The sequence below is a fragment of the Leptonychotes weddellii genome, chromosome 16, assembly GCF_054177405.1.
Source record: "Leptonychotes weddellii isolate Sample4059 chromosome 16, ASM5417740v2, whole genome shotgun sequence".
NCBI lineage: Eukaryota > Metazoa > Chordata > Mammalia > Carnivora > Phocidae > Leptonychotes > Leptonychotes weddellii.
This window is the reverse complement of record NC_138384.1, coordinates 12,939,742-12,955,340: the sequence shown is the minus strand read 5'-3', so window position 1 is coordinate 12,955,340 and position 15,599 is coordinate 12,939,742. Positions and strand designations below refer to the sequence as shown.

General features: G+C 40.3%; 1 protein-coding gene across 1 annotated transcript; it reads left to right on the top strand.

Moving 5' to 3' along the window:
* The first annotated feature begins 5,084 nt into the window (after positions 1 to 5,084).
* Positions 5,085 to 15,339, top strand: LOC145717527 (uncharacterized). The gene is made up of 3 exons (XM_081806394.1): positions 5,085 to 5,817; positions 11,648 to 11,721; positions 14,856 to 15,339. The coding sequence occupies exons 1-3, from the start codon at positions 5,585 to 5,587 to the stop codon at positions 14,915 to 14,917; spliced, it is 369 nt and encodes a 122-aa protein (XP_081662520.1). The 5' UTR covers positions 5,085 to 5,584; the 3' UTR covers positions 14,918 to 15,339.
* Positions 15,340 to 15,599: the final 260 nt, after the last annotated feature.

The window sequence follows — 15,599 nt, the reverse complement described above, 5'->3', positions numbered from 1 at the left end:
AGCACTAACTGGCATTCTGGCTTCTAATCCATTGCTTAGCTCACTAAATTGGAATTAAAACTATCAAGATTAAAAAAAACTGCCAAGATAGGTAAGCCTATACTATTTATTTATTTATTTATTTATTTTTAAAGATTTTATTTATTTATTTGACAGAGAGAGAGAGAGAGCACAAGCAGGAGGAGCAGGAAAGGAAGAAGCAGGCTCCCTGCTGAGCAGGGAGCCCGATGCCAGACTCAATTCCAGGACACTGGGATCATAAGGTAGATGCTTAACCAACTGAGCCACCCAGGCACCCCCATACTCTTTTTTTAAATCAAAATGATATACATACTGCTGTCTTTGCCAATTTTTTCCATATCAATAAATTAAAAAAAAACAACAAAACAACCTCTGCCAAGATAGAGACCCTTGTATCAACCAGGATATCCATTGCCTCCTAGACTAAGATACGCTCTCAGAGAGCTGGTGTTTCAGACAAAACTGAGAGAGCAGACACAGGTAGATGCAAGCAAAAAGAATTTTTTGGCTACCAGCCATTAACGTGATTACATAGTGCAAAGGCGTGTCTGATTTAAAAACAAAAAAAACAGGATGTTCTGATTGGTGAGACACAGGTGATTTCCTGGTTTGGTAGAAACCAAAACCAGGTTCTCTTTTCGGCAGTCCCAAAAGAGTGGGTCATATCTCTGCTGTATTCTCTTCTAGGACTCTACTCCAAGCAATCTTCATTTCTTTGATTGTACATATTGACGTAGGAAGCTCCATAGTGACAGTTTGAAAGGAGTATTAGTAATAAGTAACATAGAGGGGCGCCTGGGTGGCTCAGTTGGTTAAGTAATAAGTAACATAGCTTTTAGATTTAAGACACTAAAATAACTAAAAGTTACCTCATTTCTCCAAAAATCTGTATTATTCTCTGGAACCTGGATAATTCCCTATGTAAGTTATTTATAGTAAGTAAACCCAGCGTCGTATTCATTGTAACTGGCTCAATAAATAGTTGTTGAATGAAATTTCACAAAGATATCTCAAACTGGGAGACTCTCCTTGCTAATTTTTTTGCTCCCATTTCCTCATTTCTATTCTTACATAGTTTTGCCTATTTGTTACCTGTTTTCAGTCTCTCTCATCTGAAAATTCCTTCATTTTCTTTCGCCAGATTTGTTTGTTTAATTTCCATGGCGTTTTAAGAACTGATAAAGTGAAAGGAGATTTCTTTCATTTAAAAAAAAAATTCCCTGCCCCATAAAAGGAGATTTTTAAAGGTATTTGAGACATTTTGGAACTGAAAAGTTATACTTCCATCTGTTTTGTCTACCTCTTCTCTTTCCTTGGATTCCCACTGAATTCCTTTGATGTGTGTAGATTGAATTTGTGTGATGGGAGAGTTTGAGCTACTCTGTTGAGAGGAAAACAACAATGACCACAAAACCCTGCTGAGCTGGTTCTTCTTCTCCCTAATCAGGCACGAGTTTCAAACCAGCTCTCTGTGTTGTCTATTTCCTCATTGGTGATTTTTCTAGACCTGTCGTACAGGCAGGGGACGTTCAGACAACTATCCCAACTCTTTTTTGACGTTAAGGGATCAAACCAGGGAGAAGTGCTGGTAATTTGGGGAACCATGTGTGTCATAACAAGAGGAATAGGTGGTTTTTTTCATACTGTCATGTCTTTTTGCTTGTATTGCTCAGCATGTAAAGGTGTCGCTGTAGGGGAGAACTTTATCTTTGTATGCCAATGGCAGAAACAACAATCTCAAGTATAGGTTGAAATTCTAGGAATACTTGGCAGATTCAGCTTTCCCAAGACATGTGTTGGTGCCTGGTATTAGATTATTTTTCAAAAGCTTTTCTAGATGTCCAAATGTAGAAATGTGCAGTTTTCAAGCTTCTATTCTATCTACTTTTCTGAACAATTCTGTGTCCTTATTTCCACATGCTTTTAATGTTCTGTGCCCTCTCCAGATTCCAGTGGGGATCTCCCTTTCAAATTCATTAATATTTTATTTACAAGGAGGTCTTGGAATTTCTCCATAAGTGACTAATACATCCTTTGGGGAGGGGAATCTCGATCTGCTGTCTGCTTCCTCAGACACTTGCCAAAGACTTTCATTTTTATCAGAAACTTCCTGCAGAACTCTGAAAAGTTGCAGTCAGAACACTGACGATTGGAATAAACTGAAGGAAACCTAACCCTTATTTGAATTGTAAGAGTCCTAACTGGGGAATTGGGCCACAGAGAAGGAAATACATTTAGGCCATTGCTGAGCAGCCAGGAATTCCTTACAGGGGACTAGTGAATGAATAAAGTAGATGTGGTTAAATTAATGCCCCCGTGACATTGATAACTCTTGCTCTGCGAAACTGGCTCAGCAAGGTGATTTGCAAGCTGCTGTGCCTTGTGGTGAAATCGTGTTCATTTCTGCCTTCCAAGCTGATGGCTTCAGGTCAACCTGCAACTAGCTGTCAATCGCCTAAAACTCCTGGAAAAAAGGAAAAGTGAGTAAATACTCCAGACAGCACAACAAGCTGCCTCTCATCACTGAGCACTACCCTCCCCCACCCCAGAGATCTCCTAAGACGTTAGTTAGCAATTTTGGAATTCAAAGGAATGTGCCTGACTTGTGGGAATGATGATTATAGTGATCAAATCACTTAAAAGTTTGCAAAGACTGTTCTGTACCTTGATGGTATCAATATCAGTATTTTGGTTTTGTAAGATGTGATCCCTGCATGAAACTAAGTAAAGGGAACCCTGGATCTTTCTGTATTACTTCTCACAAACTGCACCTGAATCTACGATGATCTCAAAATAAAAAGTTAAATTAAAAAAAAAAGTTCCCAAAGACTTAAAATATAAAACAATGTCCAGATTACTGGACTCTTCTTCACCAAATCAGAGAACTTGATCTAGTCAGGCCTTTTCAAATGGGCAGTAGCTATTAAATTTGAGCTGCTGGGCAAATTTTTCTGGAAGGGCTTCCTTACGTGTTTTTGAACACACCAAAAAAAAAAAAAAAAAGCTATTTCTTCTATCAGGTGACAGCTCAAGTAGTGAATGTTATACCCATGAGCTAGAGTAGTAGCTGACAAGTGTTGTCTTCTTTCTTTAAATCCAACCTATTTTCTGTTGCCTCTTGCTCTTTCTCATTTCAGTGGGTCACATGAGCTGTTAAGCCCTCAAAAAACTGAAAAACCGATGATCTCTGATTATGAGGAGGGTTCAGGTAAAATAAGTATTGCTTGTGTGTGCAGTTTTCTGAGTGCCCCATAAATAGCACTATTTACTCTTGAATTACTGTGATCTGTCAGTGGAGAGGCAGCTATTACTTTAACTTCCAAATTGATTTTTGGGCATTCTTTAGAAAATTAGGGCCTAAGAAAAATACCTTAAACAAATAAGATTTAGGCAAACCCAATGGTACCCATCATTGTTACCATGAACCATGATGATGACATTGGTGGTGTACACAGAACTTGTGAATTTTATTTTATTTTTTTATTATTTTTGTTTTAAGATTTTATTTATTTGATAGAGAGAGACACAGCGAGAGAGGGAACACAAGCAGGGGGTGTGGGAGAGGGAGAAGCAGGCTCCCCGCTGAGCAGGGAGCCCGATGTGGGGCTCGATCCCAGGACCCTGGGATCATGACCTGAGCCAAAGACAGATGCTTAATGACTGAGCCACCCAGGTGCCCCAGAACTTGTAAATTTTAAACTGCATGCCCAAGTGTCCTTTTATTTGATCCTGGCAATTCAGTGACACATATAATTATCCAGAGAAATTATATCCTCTCTTTACAAATGAAATGTAAACTTGGAGTGCTGGAGTGATTTGAGGTAAGTAAAGCAAATTAGCTCTTTTTTTTTTTTTTTAAAGATTTTATTTATTTATTTGACAGAGGCACAGCGAGAGAGGGAACACAAGCAGGGGGAGTGGGAGAGGGAGAAGCAGGCTTCCCGCTGAGCAGGGAGCCCGATGCGGGGCTCGATCCCAGGACCCTGGGATCATGACCTGAGCCGAAGGCAGACGCTTAACGACTGAGCCACCCAGGCACCCCAAATTAGCTCTGTCTTACCTAAACTTAGTCCTCTTTAAAGGGAGACAGTAATCTTGACTTTCTTTTTTTTTTTTTTTAATCTTGACTTTCTATCACTCCAGAGTTCTATTTGTAACACAAACTATAACCTGGGCACACAATAAATGTTTGCCAATATTAGTGGTGGTGTAACAACAGTTCACTATTTATCTGAAACAAGTCCAGTTCTATTGTAATTTCTTTTCCCTATGATGTCTAGAGCAGAGAACATTTTCCTACTTTGGACTTGGCTAAGCAACCTTTCAAGCCCTGAGCTTTGTGTTTACTTCAGATTCAAAAGTAGTCTCATGTCAAGATTTGCTTGCAATGACAGAGTAACTCTGTTCATGATTAGAAGGTGAGCATAACTCGGTGAACAGACGGGTTACATAGTTTGGAGGCTCAGGTTTTCCTGACTTGTGAAACGCCTCTTTCCCCAGGCTCAGTCATCAGTTGATAAAACAAGGTGGTAAGACTTATCTCAGTGGATTGGCCTGGGACAGGTTACATTTGTTACCTCCCCAGCATGACTCTACTTGTTCATTTTATTGGCATACTATGGTGAAAAAGCATAGGAACTTGCAGCCTGAAGATTTGGCCTTGTTCTAATTCAGTCACTCCTAATCATGTGACCATGGGCAAGCAATTTAACCTCTCAGTATTTCAATTTTCTCTGCTGTAAAACGCAAATAACAATATGAACCTCACACAAGTGTTACAGGGATCAAATGGAACTGTATATATGAAAACAGTTTCTTATTTTTTATTTTATTTTTTAAGATTTTGTTTTTAAGTAATCTCTACACCCAACACGGGGCTTGAACCCAAAACCCTGAGATCAGGAGTTGCATGATCCACTGACTGAACCAACCAGGCGTCCCTGAGGACAGTTTTTTTAAATGCAAAGCACTTCATGCATTCTTCTTTTTTAAATAATCTTTTTATTATGGGGGCGCCTGGGTGGCTCAGTCAGTTAAGCCTCTGACTTCGGCTAAGGTCATGATCTCAGGGTCCTGGGATCGAGCCCCACTTGGGACTCTGCACTCAATGGGGAATCTGCTTGTCCCTTTGCCCCTACCCCTGCTTGTGCTCTCTCTCTCTCAAATAAATAAATAAAATCTTTAAATAGTCTTTTTATTATAAAAAAAAAGTGTTCGCTATGGGACATTTTAGAAAAGCAAGGCAACCCAAAAGGATAAAACAAAGGCCACTCGTCAAAGCACCCCCTAGAGCAGTAGTCCTTAGCCTTCAACACGTGTCAGAATTGGAGGGCTTGTTCAAACACAGATTGCTGGGCTCACTTCCAGAGTTTCTGATTCAGTATTTCTGGGGTAGGCACCAAGAATCTGCATTTCCAACAGGTTCCCAGGTGATGTTGGTGTTGTCGACTGACATAGTGCAAAACACTAATAACTTTATATATGCGTATACGGTGTATATTTTTTATTATTTTTTTATGAAAACACTGCTTCACCTTATCATATAACCTGCCTTTTTTATTCAATGAACTCCACTTTGTACATGCATTTCTCTATACACGTGCTTCGTGCTGCAGCCGAGCAGGCTCAGAAAGCAAGGAAAGAGATTGCTGACCGTCTGACTGCTGGGAAAGATGAACGAGCTCGGATCCGAGTGGAGCACATTATCCGAGAAGACTACCTTGTGGAGGCCATGGAGATGCTGGAGCTGTATTGTGATCTGCTGCTGGCTCGGTTTAGCTTGATCCAGGCCACAAAGTAAGACCTATGGGACTTTTACCATTTCTTAGGCTCAAAGGGGTGAGAAGGCATCCCTGACCCCTTGTGAGGGAGAGGGTGGGCTTCAACTTGTTGGGACTATGCCAAAGGACTTTGTCTCTAATTTTTATAGGAAGAAGTAGTGCTGTTCAGAGAGACTAGGTCAGTCCAAAGAGCCATTTTTAGAACCAGATGGTTGTCTTTTTTCCCCCTGAGCTTGTAGAAAAGTGGGGAAATACAGACAGAAAAAGAATCCATAATCACCAAATCTGGAGCTAAGAATTTTGGTATATTTCTTTCAGTCTATATATGTATTTCTGTATTTATCCATGTTGTATAAACACATATGTGTGTGTATATATAGTTATATATACCTATATATACATGTATCTAATTTCAGTTAAGAAGAATTATTTTACATTATATTTTGAACATTGTCCATGGGCTACCTTTTATTTATTTATTTATTTATTAAAAGATTTTATTTAGGGGCGCCTGGGTGGCTCCGTGGTCCCAGGGTCCTGGGATCAAGCCCCGCGTCGGGCTCCCTGCTCAATGGGAAGCCTGCTTCTCCCTCTCCCACTCCCCCTGCTTGTGTTCCCTCTCTCGCTGTGTCTCTCTCTGTCAAATAAATAAAATCTTTTAAAAAAAAAGATTTTATTTATTCATTTGTCAGAGAGAGAGAGCACAAGCAGGGGGAGCGGCAGGCAAAGAGAGAAGCAGGCTCCCCACTGAGCAAGGAGCCCAATGCGGGGCTCTATCCCAGAAACCTGGGGTCATGACCTGAGCCGAAGGCAGACGCTTAACTGACTGAGCCACCCAGGCGCCCCTATCTTTTTTTTTTTTTTTTAAGATTTTATTTATTTATTTGAGAGAGAGAAAGAGAGAGAGAGAGGGCAGGAGCAGGGGGAAGGGACAGAGGGAGAAGCTCGATCCCACATCCCCTCAGGGATCATGACCTGAGCCGAAGGCAGATGCTTAACCGACTAAGCCACCCAGGCACCCCCATGGGCTACCTTTGAAGCAGGGGCAGGAGTTGGGGGAAGGAACATAAAACCCTGTGTCACATAACTTTGTGTTTGTCTTAGGAAACTGGATTCTGGTCTCGCCGAATCTGTATCTACACTAATCTGGGCAGCTCCTTGCCTCCAGTCAGAGGTACCTGAGTACCCGTGCCATGACTGTAGGTGAGGGGATCACTAGAGCTACTTGTTTGGAATTGTGGGATTAGTTCGAGGAATCCTTTCTTCTCTTAAAGGACAGCCATAAAAGTATTTTCTCCTGCTAGTCTTTAAGTGAAAAAATAGTTTCCTTTTAATGGCAATGGTAGAAACAAATAAATAAACCTTAGCTAAAAAAAAAATTATAAAGCAAAATTTGAAATTGGATTTCTTTTGTATAGAGACAGGAATCATAATTTATAAGGTGTTTAGGATTAGAGTTTTTTTTTTTTTTTTTAAGATTTTACTTATTTATTTGACAGAGAGAGACACAGTGAGAGAGGGAACACAAGCAGGGGGAGTGGGAGAAGGAGAAGCAGGCTTTCTGTGGAGCAGGGAGCCCAATGCGGGGCTCGATCCCAGGACCCTGGGATCATGACCTGAGCTGAAGGCAGACGCCCAATGACTGAGCCACCCAGGCGCCCCAGGATTAGAGTTTTTAAGTTTCATGTTTATCAGATATTTAAAAACAAAGCAAAGCACTGTTCTGTTGCTATTGCTGTTGTTTAGATGCTAAGAGAATATAATTCCAATGAGGTAAGATAAAAGTGATTTCTGCTCTTTTGGTGGTTCTTCATCTCAAGCAAATTTGCCATAACTTGATGAATTTTGCCTCTATTTCTTTCTTGGTGATGGTTTGCTCCAGGTATCTAATCAGCTGTATGCAAAGTACAGCCAAGTATATGGCCAACTGTGCCGAACCAACGAGACTGGAACTGTCAGCTCTCAGGTAGTACCCTTCCAGAGACACACATTTTTCTAAGCCAAGAAGTCCAGGAAAAGCAAATATGAGAAAACTCAGAGCACATAATTTTGTGCAGACTGAAAGATGTTTAGAAATAAGTGTTGCGGGGATGCCTGGGTGGCTCAGTCGTTAAGCGTCTGCCTTCGGCTCGGGTCATGATCTTGGGGTTCTGGGATCGAGCCCCGCATCGGGCTCCCTGCTCCACGGGAAGCCTGCTTCTCCCTCTCCCACTCCCCCTGCTTATGTTCCCTCTCTCGCTGTGTCTCTCTCTGTCAAATAAATAAATAAAATCTTTAAAAAAAAAAAAAAGAAAAAGAAATAAGTTTTGCGGGCACCTGGGTGGTTCAGTTGGTTAAGCGACTGCCTTCGGCTCAGGTCATGATCCTGGAGTCCCTGGATCGAGTCCCGCATCGGGCTCCCTGCTCGGCAGGGAGCCTGCTTCTCCCTCTGACTCTCCCCCTTCTCATGTGCTCTCTCTCATTCTCTCTCTTTCAAATAAATAAATAAAATCTTAAAAAAAAAAAAGAAGTTTTGCATTGGAGGAAGAGCAACTTGGATAAAGATTTTGCACTAGGGGAGTTCAGATGCTTATCAAAAAACTAGTCTCAAGCAAGCTGAGATGGTTTTTTATGAAGAAAGCATACATTTTCCTAAATGAAACTCGCTTAGTAATATAAAGGAAGTTAATAAACTTAGAAGCTTCAGCCTTTGAACATCTTACATCATGACCACACATATAATTCAGGACTGACAATCAGCTGAGACACAGAGATGTAGCTGCAGTTTGTCTCATGCAGGTAGACACTCTCAGCATTCAGAGTGTCCATTCTGACTGGATGGTGCCTTGCTATACTGGTTGTTGAGTGTGTTGAGTATCATCTCTGACATAATTCATACACTTATAAAATCAGAATCCTCGATTCAAAATGTTTTTTCTTTTGTTTATTTTCTTCCTCTTATTTTACTTGGTTTGGGGTTCTTTCATCCCAGGAGAGGGTTGCCTTATGATACAAACTAAACTCTTTTTATTTCTGAGTTTGTAGATATGCATGTGACCAAATCTGTTACGTTGTTTATCTTGCAGTTAATGTGTAAATTAAATGTGAGCACTCTACCCCAGGTTCTAGTAGAACAGTACTTGATAGAAATTGCTAAGAACTATAATGTACCATATAAATCCAAGGCAACCATTATGGTGAGTACTTTCAAGAACGGAGACTTGACTTAAAGCTGAGATTTTTATTGTGCACCAGAAGACTTTTATTCTGCTTAGGAATGTGCCTTCCAGAGTAACTCTGGTAGGATTGTAAAGCAGGTGACATTTGCACCTTTTCTCCGCCCACATACTTTTCCTAACAGAGCTTGACTTCTGCTGTCACATGACCCTTCTAAGCAGGTAACAACAGAGTAGAAAACAAAGATGAAGATATCTAAAGTGTTATACTTAGAAGTGTGTAAAAAAACAAATAAAAAACAAAACACACACACACTAAGAAGTGTGTTAAACATTTTTAGTTCTTAAGATCTCAGTTTTATCCCAGAGATAATTTGCATTTTAATTAAGAGTTCTTGGAATAAAGGCTGCAAGATCCTAAGGTATAAGGCACTCTCTTTTGGTGTTGGTTAAGAGTATGAGTTCAAAAGTGAAATGGCCCATATTCAGATCCTAGACTCACCATTTATTAACCCTGAGACCTGAGGCATTACCCTTTCAAAGACTCAGTCCTCTGAACTTTAAGAAGGGGGATAATAATAGTTAATAATTATTACCAAGTCTGATAAGTTCGTTGAGATGATTAAATGAGTGAGTATGACTAAGGAAGTTAAATGCAATGCCTGGCACATAGCCAATGTAATCAAGTTTTGCTTTTCATCATCATCACTGAGGGTGGTTTAAGCTTCCAAAAGGTAGTCATGGAATGTTTTAGGGAAAGAGGGATATCCCCCTAATGCCTTTGAATTGCTGAGGTGGCATGTACCATGTTGGATTGTGGTTAAGGGGCACATTTCTCTGATGCTTTGCTCCTGATGGTTTCCTGATAGGGACTCTTTTACTCTTTTTTTTTTTTTTTTCTCTCTTACAAAGAGTTCTATGGTTTGTTGAAAAAAGACACTTTGTAGAAATTTAGACAATACAGAAAGGGACTTTGAAGAAGTAAAAGCCGCATGAAATGCCACTAGAGATGTACCCAAGGGCTCAGTCTCTAGACTTTTCCTCTTCCTTCTCTCTTCTTTAGATGATTTCATCCTACCTCATGGTTTTCAATCTCATCTTTATGGTGAGGACTTCCACATATATATCACTAGCTAAGACTTCTAGGCTGATACAAACTCCAGACTGATATATCCACCCACCTTCTTGATATCTTCACCTGGATGTTTCAGATGCATCTCAAACTTAACATGTCCAAAAGTGCTCCTACCCCTTTCAAGGACCTACTCATTCTATAGTTGACGGCAATTCTATGCTAAGGCAAAATCTTGATATTTTCCTTGACTCTACCCCTTCTCTCAATGCCTAGCCCCCACCCAATCTTCAGCAAATCTGTTTGAGTAACCACTCTACCTTCTAAATATATCCTGAATCCTGTCACTTCCCACCACCTCCACTGACAGCACTCTGATCTAATCTACAACAATCTCTTGCCTGGATGACTGCAATAGCCTCTTAACTGGTTTTCCTGCTTGTACTCCTCTTCCCCATTAACTGATGTTCAATATAGCAGTCAGAGACCGGTTAGTACCTAAGTCGGATCATGTCACTCCTCTGCTTTTAAAGCCTTCCAATGGCTTAAAAAAAATTATTTATTTGAGAGAGAGCACGCACACAAGCTGGAGGGGAGGGACAGAGGGAGAAGAAGCAGACTCCCTGCTGAGCGGGACTTGGGGTGGGGCTCAATCCCTGGACCCTGAGATCGTGACCTGAGCTGAAATCAGACGCTTAACCCACTGAGCCACCCAGAGGCCTCCTTCCACTGGCTTTTTATTTCACTTAGAATAACAGGCAGCAGCTTTCCTCTGACCAAGGATGTGGCCCACAGGCACTCTCACCTCTTCTTTCTGGCCTCATTCTCTCTACTCTCCCCTCCTATTTACTCTGCCTCAACCACACTGGCCTCCTCGGGCTTCTTCAAACACACATGCTAGTTCCCACCTCAGGACCTTTGTACTTCCGGTACTCTGTGTTCTCTAGCTATCTGCCCCATCCCTCCCTTACTTCCTTCAGGTCGGCACTTACATGTTCTCTTCTCTGAGTCCCTTCCCAGCTACCTTCTCTGAAATGTCAACCTCTTCCCTCTTCTCTGCTTTATGTTTTTTTTTTTTTTTCCTATTGCTCTTATCTCTGTCTAACATACTGTATGGTTCACTTAGTGATCTTGTTTATATCTGTTTCTTCCCCCGGAATATCAGTTGTAGGTGGACAGGGACTTTTGTCTGTTTTGTTCACTGCAGCATCCCTAGTACTGTGCCGACCTTACATTAAGTGGTCAATAGATTCTGTCAAACGAATGAATGAATCCAGAGTTTACCGCTGCTGAAGTTTGATAAACTTTCTTGTACATCTATCTATGCATATTTATGTGTAGCTCTTGATCACTGATGTACCACAGGGTCTGACCTCATAGGCACTCAAAACATAGTCACTGAAAGAGAAAGAAGAAGCTTGTGGGCCAGAGGCTCAAAGGTTGCTTTAACTGTCATTGACTTACACTTGGGTCTAAGCTGCATGAGGGCAGGACCCATGTCTCTTTGCTCACCATTTCTTCCCCTGTGCTTCCAAGAATGTTTGGCAGGTAGTAGGGATGCAATAAACAAATGTGTGATCAACTGAGAACCCAATGTGATTCTTACCCTCTCACCTCAGGCTGAAGCCCCAACAGCCCCAAATCAGTGTTGGATTTCCTAAGGACGTCAAGAAAGGCACCCGTGGCAGAACAGGTGGGACTTCCGCAGGAACTGGTGATCCCCTCAGGGCATTGCCAACATCTGCACTGGGGCCCTTTCCTATGAGATCCCCAGCCCCTTGTTTCTCATGCCTTCCTCCTGGAAGTCAGATCAGTACAGAAAGGGAAACTGAATCTGGAATGCTACCACTAGTGGTAGAGTAGATTTCTGCATGGGCTTTTTGAATAGTACAATAATCTTTGTGAAGTTTTTAAGGGGCATATTTACAGTCATTTAGCTGACGATGTGTTTTTATGCTGAACTCATGAGAACTAGGCCTTTAGTCTTTTATCAGCCTCTTGACAATACCAAAGTAAGACTGCAAGGAACATTTTTATAAGCTGGACAAATCTGAAAGTCTTTAATGTACAGTGATTTAGACGCATGCTTCAATATTTAATTTATATATAGTGAAAACAGTTTAATCTCTTGTTGAAAATGGTATAAAAATCTCAAAATTTTGTATATATAAATCTAGGAAAGTCAAATAAATAGAAGCTAAAGAGCCTTAGACATTAATTTTCTTTGTTCTCTCTTCTTTCAGTATGAAGTAAAGAGAAATTGTTTTTGTTCTTTTTACCTTGCTAGGCATTTCTGACCCCATGAAACTCTTTTTTAAAGATTTTATATTTCAGACATAATTTAACTCTGATTTTCCTTGTTGAAATTATTTGTCTGAACCACACCTTGTGTATTGCTCAGCTTCCAGTCTTGGAAGGCAAGTCCTCTGATTTAAAATAAAAAAGAGTTATAATCTCTAGCTCCATCCATGTCATTGCAAATGGCAGGATTTCATTCCTTTTATGGCTGAATAATATTCCATTGTGTATATATACCACATCTTCTTTATCCATTCATCAATTGATGGACACTTGGGCTGCTTCCATATCTTGGCTATTGTAAGTAATGCTGCTATAAGTCATTCAGAGAAAGACAAATACCATATGATTTCACTCACATGTGGAATAAGAAAAAACAAGCAGAAGGAAAAAAGAAGAGAGAGGGACAAACCAAGAAAGAGTCTTAACTATCGAGAACAAACTGATGGTTGCCAGAAGGGAGGTGGGGGGGGGGGAAGTGGGTGAAACAGGTGATGGGGATTAAAGAGTGCACTTGTTGTGATGAGCACCAGGTGTTGTATGGCATTGTTGAATCACTATATTGTACACCTGAAACTAATATAACACTGCATGCTAACTAACTGGAATTAAAATAAAACCTTAAAGAAGTAAAATAAAAATGAAAAATAAAACTTTATTATGGAAACTTTAAACATATAGAAAATTAGAGAGAATAATATAATGAACTTCCATGTACCCATCAATTTTAACAGTTGCCAACATTCTGCTTCTTTTCTTTTCTCTCTCTCTTCCTGACACTTTTTTTGGTGGGGAAGAAGGAATTTATTTATTAATTTTTTAAAGATTTTATTTATTTATTTGACAGAGAGAGACAGCGAGAGAGGGAACACAAGCAGGGGGATTGGGAGAGGGAGAGGGTGAAGCAGGCCTCCCGCTGAGCAGGGACCCCCGATGAGGGGCTCGATCCCAGGACTCTGGGATCATGACCTGTGCCAAAGGCAGAAGCTTAACGACTGAGCCACCCAGGCACCCCAGGAAGAAGGAATTTAAAGCAAATCTCAGACATCATATAATTTCACCTGTAAATACTTCAGTATTTATTTCTAACACAAACCCTTTGTTTTTTGTTTTTTAAAGATTTTATTTATTTATTTGACAGAGAGAGAGATAGCAAGAGCAGGAACACAAGCAGGGGGAGTGGGAGAGGGAGAAGCAGGCTTCCTGCCAAGCAGGGAGCCCAATGTGGGACTCGATCCCAGGACCCTGGGATCATGACCTGAGCCGAAGGCAGACGCTTAACGACTGAGCCACCCAGGCGCCCCCCTTTGTTTTTATAATATAAAACAATGCTATTATGATGCCCAATACAATTAAAAATAATTCCTTAATATTATATAATACTCAGTATACATTATATTTGCTAATTGTCTCAAAAGTGCATTTTTACAATTATTTTGTTGAAATCAAGATCCAAAAAGATCTACACATTGTATTTGCTGATATATCTTTTAAATCTTTTCATCCTAATACTTCCTTCTTCCTGCTTGTCCTTTTCTCCTTGCCACTTATTTGTTGGAGAAAGGGTCCTCTGACTTTATTAAACTGAATTATCTTTCACAAGTAGCATCTCCAGGCTTAAAGATAAAAGATTTCTCAATTCTTATATGAGACCACAGGTGACAGAAGAAGTATAACTCATAGTTACTCCTAAAGCTAATTTCCAGAAGGCATAAAAAAAAAAAAAGAATTCTGCTTCACAAGAAGGAAGCTTGACTGTGATTGAGTTAATTTTATGATATATTTATTGAAGGCTTACTATTAAAAATTTTGTATTTGGAACTCAAACCAATGACATCCCGGTGATCTTTTTTCTTTCAGAATGACTCCCACGAGGAGAACAATTTGCTTCCTTTACTGGTTCCTAATAAGTATAGGGAATGCTTGTAGAAACTGGAAGAAACTGTTTTATATCTGTTGAAGTTTTCCAGTTGTTGTAAGACTATTCCTTGGGGTGCCTGTGTGGCTCAGTCAGTTAAGCATCTGACCCTTGATTTCAGCTCAGGTCTTGAGCTCAGTGTTGTGAGTTCAAGCCCCATACTGGGCTCCATGCTGGGCATGGAGCCTAGGTAAAAAAAACAAAAAACAAAAAACGGACTGTTCCTCCATAGATGAGAGGTTATTAGTGATTCACTAGGAGTACAGTGGGTTCCTTTATGGTAGCTAACAGTTTTCAAAGTGGATGTAGATCTCTGAGACATCTTTAACACACACACAAAAAAAGGTTTTAAAACCACTACCACACTGGATCATCATGGCACGTATTTTGAAAAAGTGTGCTTTTTAAAAAAGCCAGATTGCCCTTGAAGCAAGGGCCAACAAAATGTCACCACTACCACCATTTACATGCTGGGGGAGTTGTCTAGTTCTCCAGCCAGATTATATGCTGCCCTCTCAAAAGTAATAATAGCCTACTGTCTTTAAGTCTGGGATTTCTTTCTGGCAGTCTGTATTATTGTGATTTTTAATTATATTTATTGAAATGAACAGGTCCAGAACTCAACCCCCACAACTTCTCCACAGCCAGAATCAAGATCCAAGATTGGTTTTGATAACTTCATGCTGCCTGATTTGCCCAGTATAAAACCTCAAGCAAGCCTATCCATTGACCGTTATGGTTCTGAGGAAGTCAGTTTTGAAGATCTTAACCGGAGACTTGAAATGCTGAAGAAAACCACATAATTCCTTGGTCTTGGATTGGGCAATTAATTGTCTGGGAATCACGGCTCTTCAGCACAAACTTTAATATGGCTACTCATGTGTGGGTCTGAAGTTTCCTCATTTACAATCTCTTCCATCTCTTAAAGTCTGTGGTTCTCTGTAATAGTGTGTGTGTGTGTGTGTGTCTGCCTGTCTGTTTATGTATACTCATATAATTATTCCTGTCTCTTAAAATGCCATAAATTTTAGATGAAGATTCCTGACCTAAAGAATTTTATTAATTATAGTCAATAAACTCTTGTTTTCTCCTGAATCCTTATTTCTCTCATAATTATTAGTTTTTCCAGGGAGGCAGAATGGTGTGTATTTAAACCCTACCCACTTACTAGCTATAAGACTTTTGGTAAATGGTACCTCTGTCAGATGTGTATGAGAGAGCAAAGAAGCTAGAAGAATATGTGTCTTTTTTTTAAACATTTTTAAAAAGATTTTATTTATTTCTCAGAAAGAGAGACAGAGCACAAGCAAGGGGAGTGGCAGGCAGAGGGAGAAGCAGGCTCCCCGCTGAGCCCA

Coding starts and splice junctions, on each gene's coding strand:
- LOC145717527 (XM_081806394.1), top strand. CDS start 5,585: ATGAACTCCACTTTGTACATGCATTTCTCTATACACGTGCTTCGTGCT. Junction 5,818..11,647: donor AGCTTGATCCAGGCCACAAA/GTAAGACCTATG, acceptor CTCTCACCTCAG/GCTGAAGCCCCAACAGCCCC. Junction 11,722..14,855: donor AGGCACCCGTGGCAGAACAG/GTGGGACTTCCG, acceptor TGAAATGAACAG/GTCCAGAACTCAACCCCCAC.